This window comes from Sciurus vulgaris (assembly GCF_902686455.1).
Source record: "Sciurus vulgaris genome assembly, chromosome: 3".
Lineage (NCBI taxonomy): Eukaryota > Metazoa > Chordata > Mammalia > Rodentia > Sciuridae > Sciurus > Sciurus vulgaris.
This window is the reverse complement of record NC_136463.1, coordinates 42,837,689-42,857,667: the sequence shown is the minus strand read 5'-3', so window position 1 is coordinate 42,857,667 and position 19,979 is coordinate 42,837,689. Positions and strand designations below refer to the sequence as shown.

The 19,979-nt window shown below is 45.3% G+C and overlaps 1 protein-coding gene across 12 annotated transcripts in view; it reads left to right on the top strand.

The window, feature by feature from the left end:
• TOM1L2 (target of myb1 like 2 membrane trafficking protein) overlaps positions 1–19,979 on the top strand; it is a 115,943-nt gene that overhangs the window by 53,138 nt on the left and 42,826 nt on the right. For all 12 annotated transcript variants that reach the window (XR_013762836.1, XM_079133798.1, XM_079133796.1 and 9 more), the window contains exons 2-4: positions 7,473–7,557; positions 15,172–15,250; positions 19,275–19,424. Coding sequence is in view for 11 of the 12 variants with exons in the window: in XM_079133798.1 (XP_078989924.1) it covers positions 7,473–7,557; positions 15,172–15,250; positions 19,275–19,424 (314 nt within the window). In the remaining variant the exon portion in view is untranslated. The remainder of the gene's footprint in view (positions 1–7,472; positions 7,558–15,171; positions 15,251–19,274; positions 19,425–19,979) is intronic.

The window sequence follows — 19,979 nt, the reverse complement described above, 5'->3', positions numbered from 1 at the left end:
AAGAAACTGTGGTATATATACATAATGGAATTTTACTCAGCCATAAAGAAGAATAAAATTATGGCATTTGCTGGTAAATGTATGAAGTTTGAAAATATTATGCTAAGTGAAATAGGCCAAGCCCAAAAAACCAAAGGCCGAATGTTTTCTCTGATAAGTGCATGACAATATATAACAAGGGGTGGGGGTAATGGGGGGAAGAGAAGAATGAAAGAACTTTGGATGGTGTAGAGGAAAAAGGGGTGGGAGGGGATGGGGATGGAAAAACAGAATGAAACAGACAGTATTACACTATATATGTGTATGAGTACATGAATGGTGTGAATCTACATTGTATACAACCATAGAAATGAAAAGTTGTACCCCATTTGTGTACAAGGAATCAAAATGTGTCTGTAAAAATAAAAATTAAAAAAAAAATTGTGAAAGGCACTATTAAGCCAGGCATGGTAGAGCATGCCTAATCCCAGCAGCTTGGGAGGCTGAGGCAGGAGGATCGTGAGTTCAAAGATAGCTTCAGCAATTTAGGGAGGGAGGCACTAAGCAACTCAGTGAGACTCTGTCTCTAAATAAAATACAAAAAAGGGCCGTGGATGTGGCTTAGTGGTTAAGTGCCCCTGGGTTCAATCCCTGGTACCAAAAAAAAAAGGCACTATCAGAAGAGATAACCCACAGAAAGGGAGAAAATATTTTCAAAGCATGTATCTGATAAGGGATTAATATACAGAATCTAGAATACATAAAGAACTACAACTCAATGATAAAAACAAGCAAACTAAAAACCACCCAATTAAAAAACAGAGTGGGGCATTGGTGGCATGCCTAAAACCCCAGCTTCTCAGTAGGCTGGGGCAGGAGGATCACAACTTTAAGGCCAGCCTGGGCAACTTAGTGTCTCAAAATAAAATTGATAAAGGGTTGGGGCTGTAACTCAGTGGTAAGCACCCCTAGATTCAAACTAAAAAAATAAAAATTGAATTAAAAGTGGATGAAGGACTTGTAATAGACATTTCTCCAAAGGAGATGGATAAATGCCCCCATAAACATATGAAAAGATGTTCAGTATCACTAATCATTAGGGAATTGCAAGTCTAAACCACAGTGAGATGCCACTGCACATCTGCTAGACCAGGATCACATAATTGAATTGTGGTACCAATATTTGATTGCAGGTCTCTCTCTTTATAAAGCCTGGGCATTTGCATGATATTGTCCTATCGTCCATCTAAGCCTAAGTTCGGATGTGAGGTTGATTGTCTTCGATGATTTCTGAAACTGCCCGATCCTCGCTCTCAATTCATGAGATGAATCCCATCACCACTATTTTAACAAAAGCTTAATACAGCTCACACTTCCATTGAGACTCATAAATGACCTCTGTATAAGCTGGAAGTGTCCTTGTTCTACTGGATGAAGCTATGGAGAAGTGACACTTGCTTTTTATATAACACACTAGAACTCACACATCCAAACAAAAGCTGTACTTACAAGCAGTGACAACACACTCCAAGAATATAGCAATTGCTCAAAACATGTGTGCAGCAGCCTTCAGACTGCAAAAAAAGCCTCATTGTTTTAATTATCACTCATTTTTCTACCAAAAAGGATACATCCCCATCTTTTTCACCCTTCTTACTCGTCACACTCAGCACCCATAGACAGTTCTGACCACCCTGACAAAGCAAACCCACCCACAAATGGTGAGACTGCCTCCTCATGAATGTGATGCTGGCATTGGATTGTGCAGAGGCCTGGGAGGCTCCTGAGATTGGGAGCAATCCTAGCCAAAGTCCTCAGATGGCTCCAGTTTGGCAGGTACAGGGTAGTTTTTGATTCTTGTTTATAAGATGAGGAAGGGCTGAGAAGGCACTTCAATGTCAGCAATGGGTAAGAGCCAGATGGGCTCCAGACACCCTGCCCCTACCCCACTCATATATATGAGGAAGAGTCCAATTCAGAAGGCCAGGAAGCATCAGGTCTGGTCCTTTCTGGGATATCAGACTCAGGCAGGGGAGGAGCTGGGCTGGTAGTGACAAGACTGGGAAGGGCAGGGATGGTGGTAGGCACCCAGGAGGAACAGTGCAAGTCACAAGTCATTTTGGGCTACAGGATAAAAGATTGAGGACAGAAAGTTGAGGGAGCTGAGGGGTGGACCCAGTGTAGCCCCTGGGATAGCAAAGTACACTATATCAGGCCCAGGCAGAAACAGGATGAGCCCCCTTGCTGTGGGAGTTCCTCCACATGAAATGATCCATGTCTCCAGCCTCCTGCTGTACCCAGACTATCTCTGAACACCCGCCCTGCACACCCGCCTTGGGTCCCCTCCCAAAGGAAGTGACTCACTAGTGGGGTCACACACAATAGGGGCATGTCTTTGGCCATCAACCCAGCAGCCTCCCCAGCAGGAGTCTCATCCTGAAGCTAGGACTCTGCTGAAGGCTTGCCCTTGTGACCCTTCCAAGCCAGCAAGGGGAGAGACCAGCCCGTCAGGGGGCCATGCAGTGCTAGTCGTCATCCCCTTCATAGAACTCAGGCTATGACATACCGAGATTGCTCTTTGGTAGGGCCACAAGGGACACAGTCTTGGGAGGCTTAATAGAGGAAATATTAAATCAATGAAACCTCATTTCCAAGTTCGGTTTAGCAGCAGAATCCATTAACCTTATATTCACCCTCTCCCTTCCTCTAATAATACCAGCAAGGGGTTCAAAGGCATGATAACTTATCCTCGGGGTCAGTGCGTTCTATTCAATTACTGGGATTCTGCGTTTTTCAAGCTAAAAGACATATACTCATTTTGATTATAAGGAACCAACCCAAAAAGAACATTCTTTTCTTTTCACTTTGCTGGAAATGCCACACAAACAGAACTGTGGGTATTTGGCTCTGCTGAGACAGATGAGGGAAGTAAGGCTGACAGAGCAGCTCAAATCAATTCTTATTTTTCTCTTCATAGAAGAATTCCCAGCAAATGGGAACAAAGTTATATCTGATTGCCTCTGGAACTGAGGCCACTCATTGTGGGCTCCCTCTCTTGGTCTGGTCCCCAGGCCAGAGGAAAGCAAAGTTCAATCTCATTTCTTTTGTCACATATGTTGTCAAATCCTAAAATAAAGCATAGTAAAGCAGCAAAAACAATTCTCTAGGGAGCATGAGGCAAGCCATTCCTACCGACCTGCTCTGTGGGATGGATAAAGATTAACACACCAGTGACCCTGGTTGCAAAATGCTGAGCTCTCTGGTGATATGCTAATGGCCAGGGGCTATGCAGGACTGGACTGGGCAGGGCTGGGGCAGTCGGATATAGCTTCCATTAAACCTTCAGTAGCATATTATCTTGATGCTGTTGCCATGGCATTTTCTCCATTCAGAAAGGCCATTTCCTGCATGGTATAGGACCCCGGCCATGATGCGCTGAAGCCTTGACCCTGACAACAGTGATTGTGCTCCTACCCACCCACCACTCCCATGTACCCCTCCCAAGACAGCCCTGCTGGGAGATGCCCCCCAATCCAGTGGGCTTGGTTTCTTGACTGGTGCTTTTTTTAACACTTTGATGTTAAAAATAGTGACTTCAGAAACAGCCAGCACCAGAAGGCAAAAAGAGGGTGGTTTTAGCATTTTGCATTCAGCAGCATGCTTTTGGTGAGCGTGGGGAAGAAAACAGTCAAATTATCTACCTCCCTAACAATTGATTGTGGGTAGGAGCCCAGAGATGTCAGCACAAGGGAATGGCATTCAGGGATGCTCCATGCCAGGTGTGGAGAAAGAAGAAAAGGGGTTTCAGTGGGTAGGGAGCTCATCGGATAGTATGCCCAATAATATGAAATGAACCTTCTGGATTATTATCTGCTAGTGAGGCAAATTGGCCTCTACAAACCAGGTGGAAAGAAAAATCAATCCCAACATTCTACACAGATCCATTATTGCCTCTTGCTTCAGATTTCAAATATGCTTTGTGAATGTTAATTGCGGATGTTCCCCTTCCTCTGGAGAGACAAGAGAATGAATTTCAAGTTCTCATTCCTGCCTTGTAGGATGTCCTTTTCTATAACAGCTGCCACCACCCTCCCTCACCTACCTTAAAAGGAAGATAGCAGGACCAGTGGAAGATACCCAGAGTACCATCTAACTAGCCTGCAAACTACTCCAAGGTAGCTCTTTCAGTAACTTTAAGGTAAAGTAAAGCCACATGGTCCCAATACCATTTACTAGAGATTGACAAGGGTCTGCAGTGTAGTACTTGGCATCATTGGAACTGGGGAGAGGAAGATGGATAAGACCCTGCCTTCAGTGGTCAGTGTGATGGGGGAGGCAGATTGGCAGGCAGTTATGAGACAGTCCAGCTGGGGCTATAACAGGACAACCACAGCATTCTGGGTGCTCTCGTACCTGTACCAACAGGCAGTTGAGGAAATGAATGTCACCTACTATACTTCACAGATACAAAACAGGCAGGATGATGAGACAAACCAGTGAGAACCAGTCAGAGACTGTGCTCTCCCAGAGAAAACTAAGGCTCTGTCTCACTGCCCAGCTAGAAAGAGCACAAGGGAGGGCATGATGTAGAACAGTGGTCTTTAATCTTGGCAGCATGTCACAGTCACTCAGAAAGCTTTCTAAAAATATTGATGCCTATTCCCTCCCATGCCAATTAAATCCAAACCTCTGGGTCATGTGTGCCCCAGAAGCTCCCCTGGTGGGTCTCTTGTGCAGCCAGGGCTGAAAACCACTGACTCTGGAGGAAGGAATGCTAACAGTCCTTCTTCAGACATCAGCAGATTGTGCAGTTACCAAGTGCTGGGCACTGGGACACAGAAGAAGGAGGCAAGTCAGACCTAGTCCCTGCCCTAATGGATCTCACAGCCAGGAGGCAGAGAGTGACCCTCATTCTGGTTTTGAGTTCTTAGGCTGATTCCCGTTTCTTCTCTGGGTCTTAGGTTTCCTGTCAGATGAGGCAACAGGCCTGAATTTTCTCTGACTCCCACTTCCTTGTTCCCTCCAACCCAAAAGTCTGTTAGCCTATGTATGTTCTTTCTTTTTTTGGTGATTTCTTAAAATTGTAAAATATGCATAACATACAACTTTTCATATTAACCATTTTTAAGCATACAGTGCTATGGTGTTAAGTACATTCACATCATTGTGCAGCCGTCACCACCATTCATTTTCAGAACACTCTCATCTTCCCAAACTGAAACTGTCCCCATTAAACACTAACTCCCCACTTCCCCCTTCCCTCAGCCCTTGAAAAACTGATCTGTTTTCTGTCTCTATGAATATGACCACTCTGGATACCTTATAGGAGTGGAATCATTGAGTATTGGACCTTTTGTGGTTGGATTATTTATTCTACTCAGCTCTCAGCATAATGTCCTCAAGGTTTTTGTTCTGTTTTATTTTGTTTGGTACTGGAATGGAACCCAGGGTTTAGCTAAATTGCTGAGGGTCTCACTTAGTTGCTCAGGCTGGCCTCGAACTTGTGATCCTCCTGCCTCAGCCTCCCAAGTCACTGAGATTACAGGCATGCACCACCACACCCAGCAGTTCAGCTATGTTTTAGCTTGTGTTAGAAGTTCACTCCTTTTTAAGGCTGAATAATAGTCTATTGTATGTATAGACTATATATTTTTTTAAATCCATTTACTTGTGGATGGACAGCTAGATGGTTCTACCTTTTGGCCAATATAAATAATGCTGCTATGAACATGGGTATACAAATATCCCTGCTTTCAATTCTTTTGAGTATATACTCAAAAGATCTTATGGATCTTATGGTAATTTTATGTTTAAGTTTTTGAGGACCCCACAATACTGTTTTCCATAGTGACTGCCCTATTTTACATTCCTGCCAACAGTGCAGAGGGGTTTCAGTTTCTTCACATCTTCGCCAACACTTATTGCTTTTTTATAGTAACCATCTTAATGAATATGAGATGATTTGCATTTTTATTTGCATTTCCTGAATGCTTAGTGATGTTGAAATATCTTTTTATTATTTGTGGCCCATTCATTTATCTTCTTTGGAGAAATGTCTGTTCTGGTTCTTTACCCCATTTTACTCTGTTGATTGTGTCCTTTAATTCACAGAAGTTTTTGTTGATTGGCTGGTTGGTTGGTTTCTGGGAATCGAACCCAGGGATGCTGAACTATATCCCAGCACTTTTTATTTTTTATTTTGAGGCAGACTCTCACTAAGTTTCTAAGCCTGGCCTCAGCCTCTTGACTAACTGAGATTTTAGGTGTGCACCATAACACCGGGCAGAAAGTTTTAAATTTTGATGTAATTCAGTTTCTCTATTTTTTTGTTTCTGTCTTTAACATTATATCCATTAAATCATTGTCAAATCCAATGTCACAAAGCTTTTCCTTGCTAAGACTTTTATAGTTTTCACTCTTATATTTACATCTTTAATTCATTTGTAGTTAAGTATAAAGGTCCAACCTCATTCTTCTGTGTATGGAGAGCCAATTTTTTCAGTACCATTTGTTGAAAGGATTGTCCTTTCCCATTAAATGGTCAGAAGATTGTTTTGTGGATGAAATAAAACAATATACGTTTTATGAAATGAAACACATGACGTGTTAGCTTTCTGTCACAAATACCTGAGAAAAACAACTTAGAAGGAAGAAAGGTTTACTTTGACTCCCAGTTTCAGAGGTTTCAGTCTATGGTTGGTTGACTGTGTAGGTGAGAAGCGCGTGGTAGAGCAAAGAAAGGACAGGCTGGGGTCCCAGTATCTCCTTTAAGCGAATACCCGCAATGACCCAACTTCCATTCACTAGGCCTCACTTCCCAAATGTTTCACCACCTCCCAGTAGTACCACAGGCCAGCAGCCAAGCCTTTAGCATGTGGGCCTTTGGGGGACATTTAAGATCCAAACCATGATACCATGCCTACAAGCAGCCTACCAAGGGATGCTCCCTTCTTCCACCTTCTTTTCTGAAATGTAATTTTTGAACTACTTCATTGTAAGAACAAGTACCTATAGAAGACTACCTGTGTCCTGCTGTATTCTAAGTTTACATATATTAACCCATTTGATGTTCTTAACAATTCTATGGGGTAAGTACTATAGTTTTGGCATGCAGAGGTTAAGTAATTTGCCCAAGGTCACACAACTAGTGTGTGGTAGAGCCTATATTCAGACCCAGGTAGTTTGGCTCCAGAACCTGTGGGTGCATAAACTTGACATACTTGTGTGTTGGGTGATTTTTGATGGCTCAGACTGGAGCTTTCTGGTCTGGAATTTGGAGAATAAAGGGCCATGTTCTGACTCTGTCCACTGGGCCCAGAGATAGAGCTTTCCCTAAATGTTCTTTCATGAAAGCAGCACCCTCAGATTGGATCCATTGGTCAGCCCATCTGCTTGGGCAGAGAATGTGGTGGTTCTGGTCTCTTCTTTCATTTCCTTCCTGGGTCCCCTTATTCCAGGAGAAATATAAACCAATGTTCTCTCTGATTTCACAGAAAAGGCAACTGATGGTTCCCTGCAGAGCGAGGACTGGACATTGAACATGGAGATTTGTGACATCATCAATGAGACAGAGGAAGGGTATGTGCCTCTGCCAATCCTCCCCCAACTTTCAAAACCTCCCTCAACTCTACAGGGGTCACTCAAAGCCTGTCAGGACTGAAGGATAGTGGGCTTGACTTCCAGTTTTGCTTTTAGTCTGTTCACTGATAAGCTGGCACTCTTAATGATTGGTCCTTTTCCCAGCTATCTCTACCCCCTCTTCCCCAACCTGTTAATCACCTGCTTTGAATCACAAGTGGAAATTAAGCTGCTTGGTTACCCAGTCCCCAGTGGCCATTTGTCTCTATTACCAAATCTTTGCCTTTCCTGCCCTCCTCTCAGCCTCTGTTTTCCCTTGGAATATGTGGGACTATCTCTGCCCTGGTTTTCTGGACAAGAGACCCAGCAGTCACAGAAGGAGGACCAGGGTGTGGCCAGATAAGGCAGAGAATGAGCAAGGAGCACACATGGCACAGAGCAGCTGAGTGTTTCTGGCATGACTTGCCCCTCTTGCGTCCCTGCACTCCTGGATCTGTTCTTACTGTTTCCTGTGTCATCTCCTACTTTAAGGTCCACTCTATTTGTACTTCTTCCAAACTGGTCTGTATTTATCCCAGTGTCCATACCATAAACCTTTATTTACTGTTGCTGTGCCCTCTTCTGTTGCCAGGTAATTCTTGAGCATTTCCCATGCTTTCCTCTGCTATAAGATGGCTAAGTCCAAGTCCCTTCCCAAGTGGCAGAAAAACCCCACAAGTTGGGCTGATGGTAGGGTGCCCATATGCTTCCTGACCCTTCCTAGAGGGCTTCTGACTGCTGGGTCCTGCCTATGGCAAGGTTGGAACCCAGGCAACCCTGTAACCTTTTATCTTGGTACTGTAACTCACTAGCCCTCTGTGTATGAAATGGCCAATTACTTAATCTCAGAAGGTTGGACCTGCTTTCATTCAGTAGATATTTATGAAGTGACTGCCTTGTGCCAGGCCCTGTTCCAAGTAGGAACAGCACAGCAGTAAGCAAGTCAGACTCTCTCCTCCTCCCCTCAGGAAGCTGCCAGTCTATAGTGGGAAGGTGGACTGTGAAGGAGATAATTAAAACACATAAGCTGATGAGATGGGGAGGAACTATGGGAGGGAGCAAGGAGAGAGAAGGCTGGGAATTAGCAATTTTAAACAAAGTAATCAAGGAAAGTCTCAGGAAGAAGGTAATATTGAACAAAGTCTTAAAGGAGATGAGGGAGTGAGACGTGAGGTTTATACAAAGGAAGAACTGTCTAGGCAGAGGGAGCAGCAAGTCCCAAAATCCTGGGACAAAGGGTATCTGGTGTGTTTGAAGAATAGTAAGGTGGCTCATAGGCCCAAGATGAGGTCAAGGATGTGGAGGGCATCCAGAAGTATAGGGCTGCATAGGCACCAAGGCAACTGGCTTCAGCTTCTGGTGAGAGGAGGCCCACTGGAAGATTGAGCAGGAAGTGGCATGTTCTGACTTTTATATTAAAGAGATCACCCTGTCCACTGTGTTCAGAATGGCCTGACTGGAGGCAGGCCAAGGCCAGAAGCAGACAAACCAGGTAGATTCTTACAGTCATCCTGGTGTAAGTGATGGTGAGCTTGAGGAGGGTGGTAGTAGGGGAGGAAGTGAGGAGTGATTAGATATTGTATAGATTCAGGTAGAGCCACTGGAATTTGCTGATGTGGGATGTGAGCAGAGAGTCAAAGATAACTCCCTGGGTTGGAGCCTGCAGAGGCACAGGATAGAACTGCCATGTTCTGAGACGGAGCAGACTTGAGGAGTCAGCTACCAGCTCAGCTCCCAGGAGAGATGCTGCAGTGTGGCTGCACAGATGACTCTGGAGTTGGGGGCAGTGGCCCGTACTGGCCCATCTCTAATACCATAAGGAAGCAGCCTGGCTACCTTCCTTCAGACCTTAACAGCTCTTCTTTTCTGGTGAATTGCACAAATACCTATGTGACTTGAGGGCAGGGCAGGAACTCTGGGCTCCTTTATTCCTTGCATCCCTTTCATTTGCCACTCATTTATTCATTTATCCAGATGTCCAACTGTGTTTAGCACCTCCAAGTGAAGGGTTAGTTCTCCAAGATGCCAAGGAGGATGTACCAGCCTATTTATGAGGGCTTACCTAGGACCACTGCTGGGATTGTGGCTGAGGCCTATGCCCAATGCCATGGGCTCTGAGGGAAGGGCAGGTGCAGAGGTGTCCTGAAGGCTTTGGTCTGGGGCTTCAAGATTGACAGGATAACATGTGTTCTTTGTAGCTCAGGGTGGCATAAAAAATGGTCAGTGAGTTGAGAGATAGATTTGTGGTCTTGGATGCACAGGGCCAAGAGAGACCATCTGGAATCAGGCTGAAAAGGAGGTCCAGGTCGGTGTGTCCTTCTCTCATCTGCTCTGTTCTTCCAGGCATCTGCTTCAGCCCTTTTCCCTCCCATCTAGTCCCTGCCTCAGATCTCAGCAAACCAACCCTTGCTAATAAGCCTCAGGGCCTTCTCAGGCTCTGGGGGTGAAAACCCTTAACCACACCTTTCTATGGCACCACTACAGGCCCTTCAGCCCCACTGCCCTTTCAGCTCCTTGAATTCTCTGCATTCCTGTCCCCAGTTTGAAATTCTCCACAATATGAGCATCATGTAAATATGTTCACAGCTCTTCTTTTCTGGTGAATTGCACAAATACCTATGTGGCTTGAGGGCAGAATAGGAACCCTTCCAAATTGGCTGAACTGGTGCGTGTTTTCTTAATCTGCAGCTCATAGATCTGGATGCCCATTCCCTCTGGTGGCCCAGGCTTCTTTTGGTGCATGTTTGAGTGAGAGATTTTTCATCTTGCCTTGACTGTCTTAAGTCACTTCCCAAGAGGAAGAAAAACCCCAAAAGTTGGGCTGATGGGAGGGTGCCCACCCATTCTCTCTTGGTCCTCTCTGGAGAGCTTCTGACTGCTATTCCTTATTTTCCCCAACTGGTCACTTTCTCTAAATGGTTGCCAACACTCACAGGACCTGGGCTTAAATCATGCTTCACTGGCCCCCTTCCCTCCAATTTGGACAAATTCTCTGTTAGATGATTCCATAGTACCTGGTATTATACTTAAGTTCATCACAGTTTAAACTTACATGTCAGTGCAATGTCATTGTCTGTCTTGTGCATAACCCCTGCGGGTCTATGAGCTCCGTGAGGGCAGGAATTCCATCTCTCTCCTTTTTTCAATGGTGCTGGGAATTGAACCCAGGGCCTTGTGCATGTGAGGCAAGCACTCTACCAACTGAGCTTTATTTGCAGCCCAATTCCATCTCTTTTACCTCTAGTTTATCCCTAATCCTAAGCACAGCATCACATGATTTGCTCTCAATAAATATTTGTTGAGTAAGGGAGTAAATGAATGAAGTCCCTAAGGCACTCACAGTCTGATGAGGAATGCAGGCATGTAAACATAATCATAACACAGCATGACAAGGACAGAGAAAGAGAAAGAAGCTATATATGGCTATGGAGACAAACTAATGCAATAGTCACCAGCCAGCCTTGAGGCTACAGGTAGCAAAGCCTTCTTAGAGGAGGTGACACCCAAGTGGAGTCTTCTAGAATACCAGGGCACCTGCCAGGAGAGGCAGGTGGATGATGGGGGTCGGGGGGAGGTGGAATCCCTAGGCCACAGAGCAGTGTGTGCAGCACACTTTGGAAGCATAATGTAGTAGATTAAGGTTGCAGAGCCTAGAGCCATCCACCTGGACTGGAAGCCTGGGTCACTGTTCACTTGTTGTGTGACCTCAGGTGTGTTACATCTCCCTGTGTCTCAGTCTTGCCATTTATAATATGGGGTTACCAACAGTACTTTATCTCATAGGGTTGTTTAAGGATTGCCTGTCTCTCTCTTAGCAATTGCACTGTGCCAGGTCCTGTGTCCAGCTTGCATCATTTTATACAGCACCTGCCCCAACAGCCCTATAAAATAGGGACAGCCTGTTTTAATGGTGAGGAGACTGAGACCCAGAATAGTTTACTCTTTTGCCAAGAGCTTCATAGCATAGCAAGATGGAAACATGCAGGATGCAAACCTAGGCTCACCTGGTCTAGTCACTGAAGCTGTGCCTGAACTTTATATATATATATATATATATTTTTTTTTTTTTTTTTTTTTTTTTTTTTTTTTTGCTTTTTTGCTGGAAACCATGGTCCTGGCAAGTGCATATTGGTGAATGGCCCTACAGGCGTCTCTCTGGGCTCTCCTCAATGTCCAGGGCTAAGGTTACCTAAGCATGAAGAACGCTGACACCCGAAGCCTTTTACAGCAGTCCAGCACTCATTAACCATGAGTGCCTAACTAAATGTTTGAGACCCTATTTACCAGGCCTCACCCCAGATCTAATTAGGACACACATGTGAATTTGGGAATTGCTCCCCATGCAACAGTGGTCTGCAACTCTGAAGAGGATCTGCTGACCTGGATCATTTTCAAGACCATCTCTGACCTTCCCCAGTTCACTGAGTCTTTATCTGCATTGCAGCCTCTAAGCTGGAGGGGCACAGAAGGGGAACCAGTAAATGCAGCACAGCGAAAGCATGGCTGAGGCTTGTGTGTGTGTGTGTGCGCGTGTGTGTGTGTTTTCAGAGTGATGGAGGAGGGGCAGCCTCCTAGGGGTGGGAAATGAGAATGCTTCTCAGAAGAACAGGTCTGGAACTGAAGCCTGATGGTCTAAAGGCCCTGGGGACCAGTGATGAGCTTGCTGTATGACTGGAAAGAATGACTCTCAGGAGTCCTGGGTGGGAGGGTGCTGCAGAGATGGGATCATGGGGCCCTGGGGAGCTACCCTGACAGGCCTGGCCTTTCCAGTGAGTGCTTCTGGGGTTTGGTGCCTCTTACACTTGCCTGATCTTTCCTCCTGCTCCACCACAGCCCTTGACTCAGCTTTTCTTGCCTTCTCTGGGTTTCCAATTCCAGCTGTCTAATCTGCAGCAGCTCCTTGAGACTTTGCAGTTCCTCTGACCTGACTGTGATGCTCCTCTCTGAAGCTTCTCCCCTGGGGACAGAGATAAATACTTGCTCTTGTGTTCACCCAATCACTCTCAGGCAGCACTTCCCGCAGCCTGGGGATGAATTTTCAGTTTAAACCTAACTGGGAGCCTGCCGACTGTCTGATTGCCCCATTCCCTGAGAGCTGGTTCTGCCGGCACAAGTGCTTGCTGCTCTTGGAGGGAAAGCTGTGTCCATTTTTTCTGCTCCATGTAAGTTCAGGAGGCGAAGAAAAAGACTGCGCTGAGAGGGATGGCAGCTACCGGTCTTGCGGGTCTGGGATGACCGTGGATTGGCAGAGCCCTTGAGAGAGGAAATCAGTGTATGCACCTGGCCAATAACTGCTGACTTACACCAGCTCAGCCCATCAGAGCACAGAATAGCTCATGTCCCATATTTGCAGAAATCAGCATCCCCATTTGGAAACTGCAGCCATATTGCAAACATAGTTGGCCAGGGCCCATTCCCATCCCATCAGGTCTTTGATTCAGGAGCCAAGAATTCCCACAGGGCAGCTATGTTTCAAGTTCAGAATGGGAAATGGAGGTTCAGGGCATTTAAATTTTTTCAAGAAACCTGGTTGCTTACTGTGTCTTTCCCTCTAAATTAGGCTGATTGGCAAAGCTTCCACTCTCCCCTCCCCTGACTTCCTTACACACACTTGAAAGGACATCTCCATTTAGTAAACAGAGTACAAATGTTAGAACTAAAAAAAATGTTCAACATCTCTAGTAATAAGAGAAATGCAAATCAAAACTACACTAAGATTTCATCTCACCCCAATTAGAATGGTGATTATCAAGAACATAAGCAACAATAGGTGTTGGTGAGGATGTGGGGAAAAAGGTACACTCATACATTGCTGGTGGGGTTGCAAATTAGTGCAGCCACTCTGGAAAGCAGTATGGAGATTCCTCAGAAAGCTTGGAATGGAACCACCATTTGACCCAGCTATCCCACTCCTAGGCCTATACCCAAAGGACTTAAAATCAGAATACTACAGAGATTCAGCCACATCAAAGTTCATAGCTGCTCAATTCACCACAGCCAGATTGTGGAACCAACCTAGATGCCCTTCAGTTGATGAATGGATAAAGAAACTGTGGCATGTATATACAATGGAATATCACTCTGCCATGAAGAATGATAAAATTATGGCATTTGCAGGCAAATGGATGAAATTGGAGGATATCATGCTAAGTGAGATAAGCCAATCTCAAAGAACTAAAGGACGAATGATCTCGCTGATAAGTGGATGAGGACATATAATGGGGGGTAGGAGGGGTTAGCATTAGGGTTAGGTTTAGGGTTAGGGATAAGGAGGGTGGTGAGAATGGAAGAAGGAAGGACTGTATAGAGGGAAAAGAGGGGTGGGAGGGGTGGGGGGAAAGGGAAAAAAATAACAATGAATCAAACAACATTGTCCTATGTAAATTTATGATTTTTAATAAAAAAAGTCACTATAAACTATAAAAAAATTGTTAGAACTATAGAAGTCGGAAGTCCCAGACTCTCAAACACTCATCCTAGGAACGAGGGAGGTACAGTTACACATCCTTTAGTGGAAGACCGGAGCCCACCTGTGATAGCGAAGGGCTGGCTGGCAACTGGGTGGGGCTCCCCAGAGCACTGGGCGATGGGACACCAGGAGCAGGGGCTTTGTGCCAGGGGCAGCTCTTAGACCCACAGCTTTATGGAATCATGTATTAAAATAAATTACATAACATGTTAGACCCAATCTTTCCATGTATACATAGAGAACTTAGGATCTTAACTTTCTCAGGTATAATATAATGTAAGGAAGAATTCAAAAGCTATCAATTTAGGAACAAGGAATAGGGCCCCTTTATAAACTGGAGATTGCCTGTGATTCTGTAGAATTCCTCGTGGGAATCCACATTATATCTATAACCTGAAAACACAGAATTCCTTGGGCTTTGAGGAGACTCACTTGAGTTTTCTCTGGGAGAAGGAGTTCCATGGAGTATAGAAGGAAGTGAACATGGAAGTTTCAGTAAAGACCTAGCCATTTACTCTCCCCATGTCTCTCTTGTGGTCTGGAAAAACTCTTCAATGCCCCCATCCACCACTGGGTTAGATAGTGTTTTGAGGAAACAACACGTGAATGTGATACAAATTCAAAATGTCTGCAAAGAGTTACTCCAGTGAAAAATCCCCTCTAGCTCTGCCATCCATTTCCCCTCCTTGGGGGCAGCCACTGTTACCAGGTCTTAGGGCTCCCTCCAGTGATTCTCCTCTGACCCTGACATGTGCTGCATATGTCTTTGCTGTTCTTTTATAACATAAATACCATCATTCCTTATGCACTATTCCACAGATAACTTTATGCATGTCTTCAAGTTTGGTCCATAATAATGTATAAGGAATTTCTTTATTCTTTTTCTCAGCTGCCTAGTATTCCATTGTATGGATGAGCCATGATGTTAATTGAACTCATTTTCTATTGGTGGCCATTTGGTTTGTTTCCAATCATGTACATTTATAAACATGATGTGATGAATAACCTTGTATATATGCTAGTTGATGCATGTGGGAGTGAATTTGTAGGACAGTACTACAGAATGGGACTTGGGAGGATCTTACTATGCCTGTCTTTTTCTCCAGGCCAAAGGATGCCATCCGAGCCCTGAAGAAGCGGCTCAGCGGGAACCGGAACTACAGGGAGGTGATGCTGGCACTGACAGTAAGTGCTGCTGTCTAGCCTCATTTACTCCACAGGATGAGCCATCCCTCTGTCCACTTGACATGGCCTCAGAATGGCATGGGGCCAGTGCCACTGAAGTTCCACGGAGCCTTCGGGCAGCACCCTTGTGTTTTCCTCCTTTTCTCTGACATGGGGGTGAGCTTCGGTTTAGTACATGCAAACCAGCAGAAGATAAGGCATGGGCAGGTACAAAAGCCCAGAGCAGAGGAGTCAGAGGCCAGGGTTGGTCCCCTTCCTGCCACCAGCCTACTCTGAGACTGTTAGATGACAGTTCTCTCTTTATAAAAATGTTCTCTTCCATCCATGTGCTGTGGCACTCCTGTGGTCTGTCTACTCAGGAAGATGAAGCAGGAGGATTGCAAATTCAAGGCCAGATTGGGCAACGAGGGAGACCATTCTCAAAATAAGATTTTTATAAAAAGAGTTTTTTGATGTAGCTCAGTTTGGGATGTAGCACTGCATCACTATGCAGTGCTTGCCTAGCCTGTGCTATGTCCTGGTTACAATCCCCAGTATTGGAAAGTTTTAAAAAGATTCACTTCCACCTATCTAGAACCTACCCTAAACTGTACTAAGCTTTCAGATATTGTTACAGATAGTTATAGGCAGTTTCCAAAATGGGTTTCATTATCTCCCTCATACAGATGAGGAAACTGAGGCTCAGAGAGGTCTAGAGGTTTTGTCCAGCCTTCACAGCTAGTAAGGTATTGAGCTGTGGTTTGCCATTAAAAAAATGATCTTTTGTTTGGGGTAAAAACTGAAAATAGCTGCAAAGGTTCTTGAAAAAGTTAACCAAGTGTCTCCTTTCAGGAAGAGCGGACCAGATTTTTGCCCTTCTTAAGATGTCAGAGAATTAAAAGGGAGACTTCAGTTGCTATTTCTGTCTTAAAAGCTAACAATTTTTCAGATGTGGCAAAATCTGGGCCACAGCGAGTTCTTATAATAGAAACTATAACAGGTCAGCATGTCGGCTTCTATGTAGGTTTGAATAGTGGGTTATTTATCCAAAACAGCCATAACGTGTTTCCTTTTAAAGCAGAGAAACTATCTGGATTCATTGCCCAAGTAAACCCCAAAACTTACTAGGAGAGTTCTCTCTGCCAGCCAATTGGGATGTGAATAATAAAGGAGAAAATGCCAGTTAAGAAACAGAAAGTTGAAAGCTTTTATTTTTCTCAGATTTTGAGCCACTGTGTTCACTAAACCCAGAGTGATGCTCCAAATGAGTTGTTGTCAATAAGTCACATCACCAGGGAATGAACTGTAACATGTCAGAGCATTTTCCTGGTGTCTGACTTCTTTACAGGCCTGGACATTATCTGACCTTTCCTAATGGTCGGGTCTCTGCTACTAATCAGCTGATACCTTCGGGAGACCTGTGGATATGCAGAACCATTGTCCCTGTACCCAGGGCCTCACGTGGTACATTTTAAAGCATCATCTCACATCTGCTTTGTTGACTCCACATGCCCTATTAGTTGTTCTCAGTCCTCCTGCTTTTGTTTTTATTTTTTATTTTCAGTACTGGGAATTGAACCCAGGGGCGCTCTACCACTGAGCTACATCCCTTGCCCTTTTTACTTTTTATTTTGAGATAGGGTCTCAGTACCTTGCTGAGGGTCTTGGCTAAGTTACTGAGATTGACCTCAAACCTGTGATCCTTCTGCCTCAGCCTCCTGAATTGCTAGGATTACAGGTGTCCACCACCACAGCCAGCTGTCTTCTTGCTTTTTGTGGCTCTTTCCTAGCTTTGTATCTGTTCCTGCCAAGATTGTTAGTATTTACCCAAAATAGGAGCTAGAGATCCTGAAGGGCTGTCTGCTTGAGACTTTGTGTATACGATGGAAACATCTGCTTCCGATTGCTTCCAGGCCCCTTTTGCTTACTCCATGGATTTTGGCTGCACTCTGGAAAATTCCCACTGTGTCTCATGGCTTATAAACTAGAGGGACAGATCTGCCAGGGACTTTTTGGCAAGGTGGCCTAAAGGGGCTCTTCCCAGACCAGGAGGCCCTGCTGCATCTCCTGCTTGAATAGGCTTTGGAATGCTCTGCAGCACATACACCTCTGCTGGTGGTGTTTTCAAGGCCAGGCTGGGACACATTGACCTTGAGATCTACCATCTAATAGAACTAAGTGACATGCTTCCTAAAAGCAAGAAGAGTGGCCTGCCTATGGCCTACCTGGGAGAGGAGCTAGAGCCTCAGGCTGCCCTAGGGCACTGCAGAAGTGGGAGAAAGACAATTTCTGGCTGGCTGCTGAACTGCCCGGGTTGGGATGTCCCAACTGTGGCCTCCTCGGTCAAGTTGTATGACAACTCTGAGACTCAGTTTCCTCAACTCTAAAATGGGATAATACCCAACTTATAGGATTATTTCAAGGAACAATCGAAGGGACAAGAAATCTAGGATATAATTCCTGTCATCTGAGAGATTCTCAGCTGATGTGGGTCCTTGGAGGAGAGCTTATGAGAGTGATGGTCCAGTGCCCTTGGGGAGGTGAGGAGACCAGGGCTCCTGTGAAGGTGGTTCTGAATTTCCATCCTGCCTCTGGCATTGACCTACAGTTTGGGCCTAGACTAGTCTCTTTTTCTTTCTAAGCCTTTTATCTTTAAAAAATGGGGTAATAAGGTCCACTTAAAGAGAACTAATTAGTTGTGAGAATGGAATGAAATTACCTGTGATATGGAAGGATCTCTCTAAGTGCCTGGCATGTAGCAAGAATTCAGTCAACATCACAGTTCTGGAACTTTCTCTACAGTCATGCTTTGTCAAGGTGAAGTCCAGCAGTCTGAACCAGATCTGTGGAAGAACTGTGTAAGTTAAGCTGTGGTCAGATGAGTTTGGGCACATGAGAATAACCGAGGTAATCAGAAATGTCCTGTCACTGGTATTGATATCCTTTCAAGGAGGCATTTCTTGGCCAGTTGACTGTGGCACTAGAGGTGGGGGTGGCATGGAAAGGGCCAGGTAATCCTATGGGTTGATTTCTAGAGAGCTGAGAAGGTCAGAGCTGTGTTCAAGAATGGAGAGGTCCTCATGGGGGTTCTTACTTGTCCTATGGCAGAATAAGAAGCTGTTCCTTTATTCAAGTGGGTAAGCAGTCTGATGAATTGTAACTCTTATAATCATAGTCTTCATTGGTCCCGACCCTGCATGAGACACTGCTAACTGCTTTACACATATTCTCTTTAATCTTCCCAACAGTCCTGCAAAGGAGGACTTATTGTCCCCACCTGACAGGTGAATAAGCTGAGGCCCTGAAACATTTGTTCTGGGCTGCTGAGGGAGGAAGTGGCAGAACTGAGTCTAGCCCACACTGGCCATCTGGTCAGAGCCTGTATGCCAGTCTTTCTGATCAGCTGAGGCCTGTAGACTGATCTGGACAAAGGAGGAGTAGGCGGCATCTGATTCGAACATGTACCTTAAAGCCACTGGCAGCTGAGGCCCACAAACCATTTGTCAAGGGTGGAAGATCCCTTGTCATTGCCAATTTTGTTTGCAGACGCAGGGATGTGTGGGGTGTGTGTGAGCATGTTTGGTTCCTCACACATAAGGGCCAGTAACTCACCAGGCAATTCAAGCTGTCACAGCAACCTCCTCTTGTGACAGAGCCTGTTTCTCATTGGCTAATGTCTCACACCCAGAGGCCCAGAGAGAGGAGTTGAAATGCTAATTTTCAGGGACTGCTCAGTCATTTTGATCCCATTAAAACACCAGCATCCTTCTCATGCAAAACCGGTGCCTCAATTACCAACTAATTGCCTGATTATTGTGCAGGGACAGGAGACTTCAGTCAGCAAGGGGCTGCTGTCATCCCTGGAGGAACGACTGAATTAGAGTGTGGGAATGTGTGTGCCGTGGAGGTTTGGTTCTGGAGGAGACGTGTGAGGAAGATGATCTAGGAGCAAGACGGGTGGTGGGGGGCACTCAGCTGTCCTCCTCAGTTCCTGGAGTCTCCTCCAGTTCTCACAGTGGTGACCCTCCCTCCCCCTCCACATCAGGTGCTGGAGACGTGTGTGAAGAACTGTGGCCACCGCTTCCACATCCTAGTGGCCAACCGAGATTTCATCGACAGCGTTCTGGTCAAAATCATCTCTCCCAAGAATAACCCTCCCACCATTGTACAGGACAAAGTGCTTGCTCTGATTCAGGTAGGCTGGCTTCCCTCACCCAGTTTGTTGGGATAGAGTAAGATGGGGCCTCTGATGAGTCCTCATGCTCTCCCACCATTTAGAGGGAAAAATGGAACCTTCTGGCCTCGATATTTATTGTGAAATACTTATTTTCTTCGTACTCTTCCCTTTGGACTAAAATCCAAAGCAGTGACTCTTTAACCAACTGACAGAGTTTTCAAGAAACCTGGGTGCCCAGTCCCCTGCTGCCCACAAAGGTAGACAGGTGGGGCTCCTCAACAGTCCTCTGAGGCAATGTGGAGTGGGAAGGGCCATGTTAGAGCTGTGTGCAAGGTTGGTGAGGTCACAGGGCAAGAGCCAACTCAGGGGTGGTAGAGGCATTTTCCACTGAGGAGATGACATTTTTGTTGTATCCTGAAGAATGAGAGAATGAGGAGGAGCTTGGTGGAAAAGTCAGAATGTGAGAGGCATCACAGCCAGAGAGAATGGCGCGTGCAAAGGCCCAGAAGTATCAAAGAAAGCAGTTGACTCATTTGGGGTGTCTTCATTATTGCTGGCTCTGCAACAAATTAT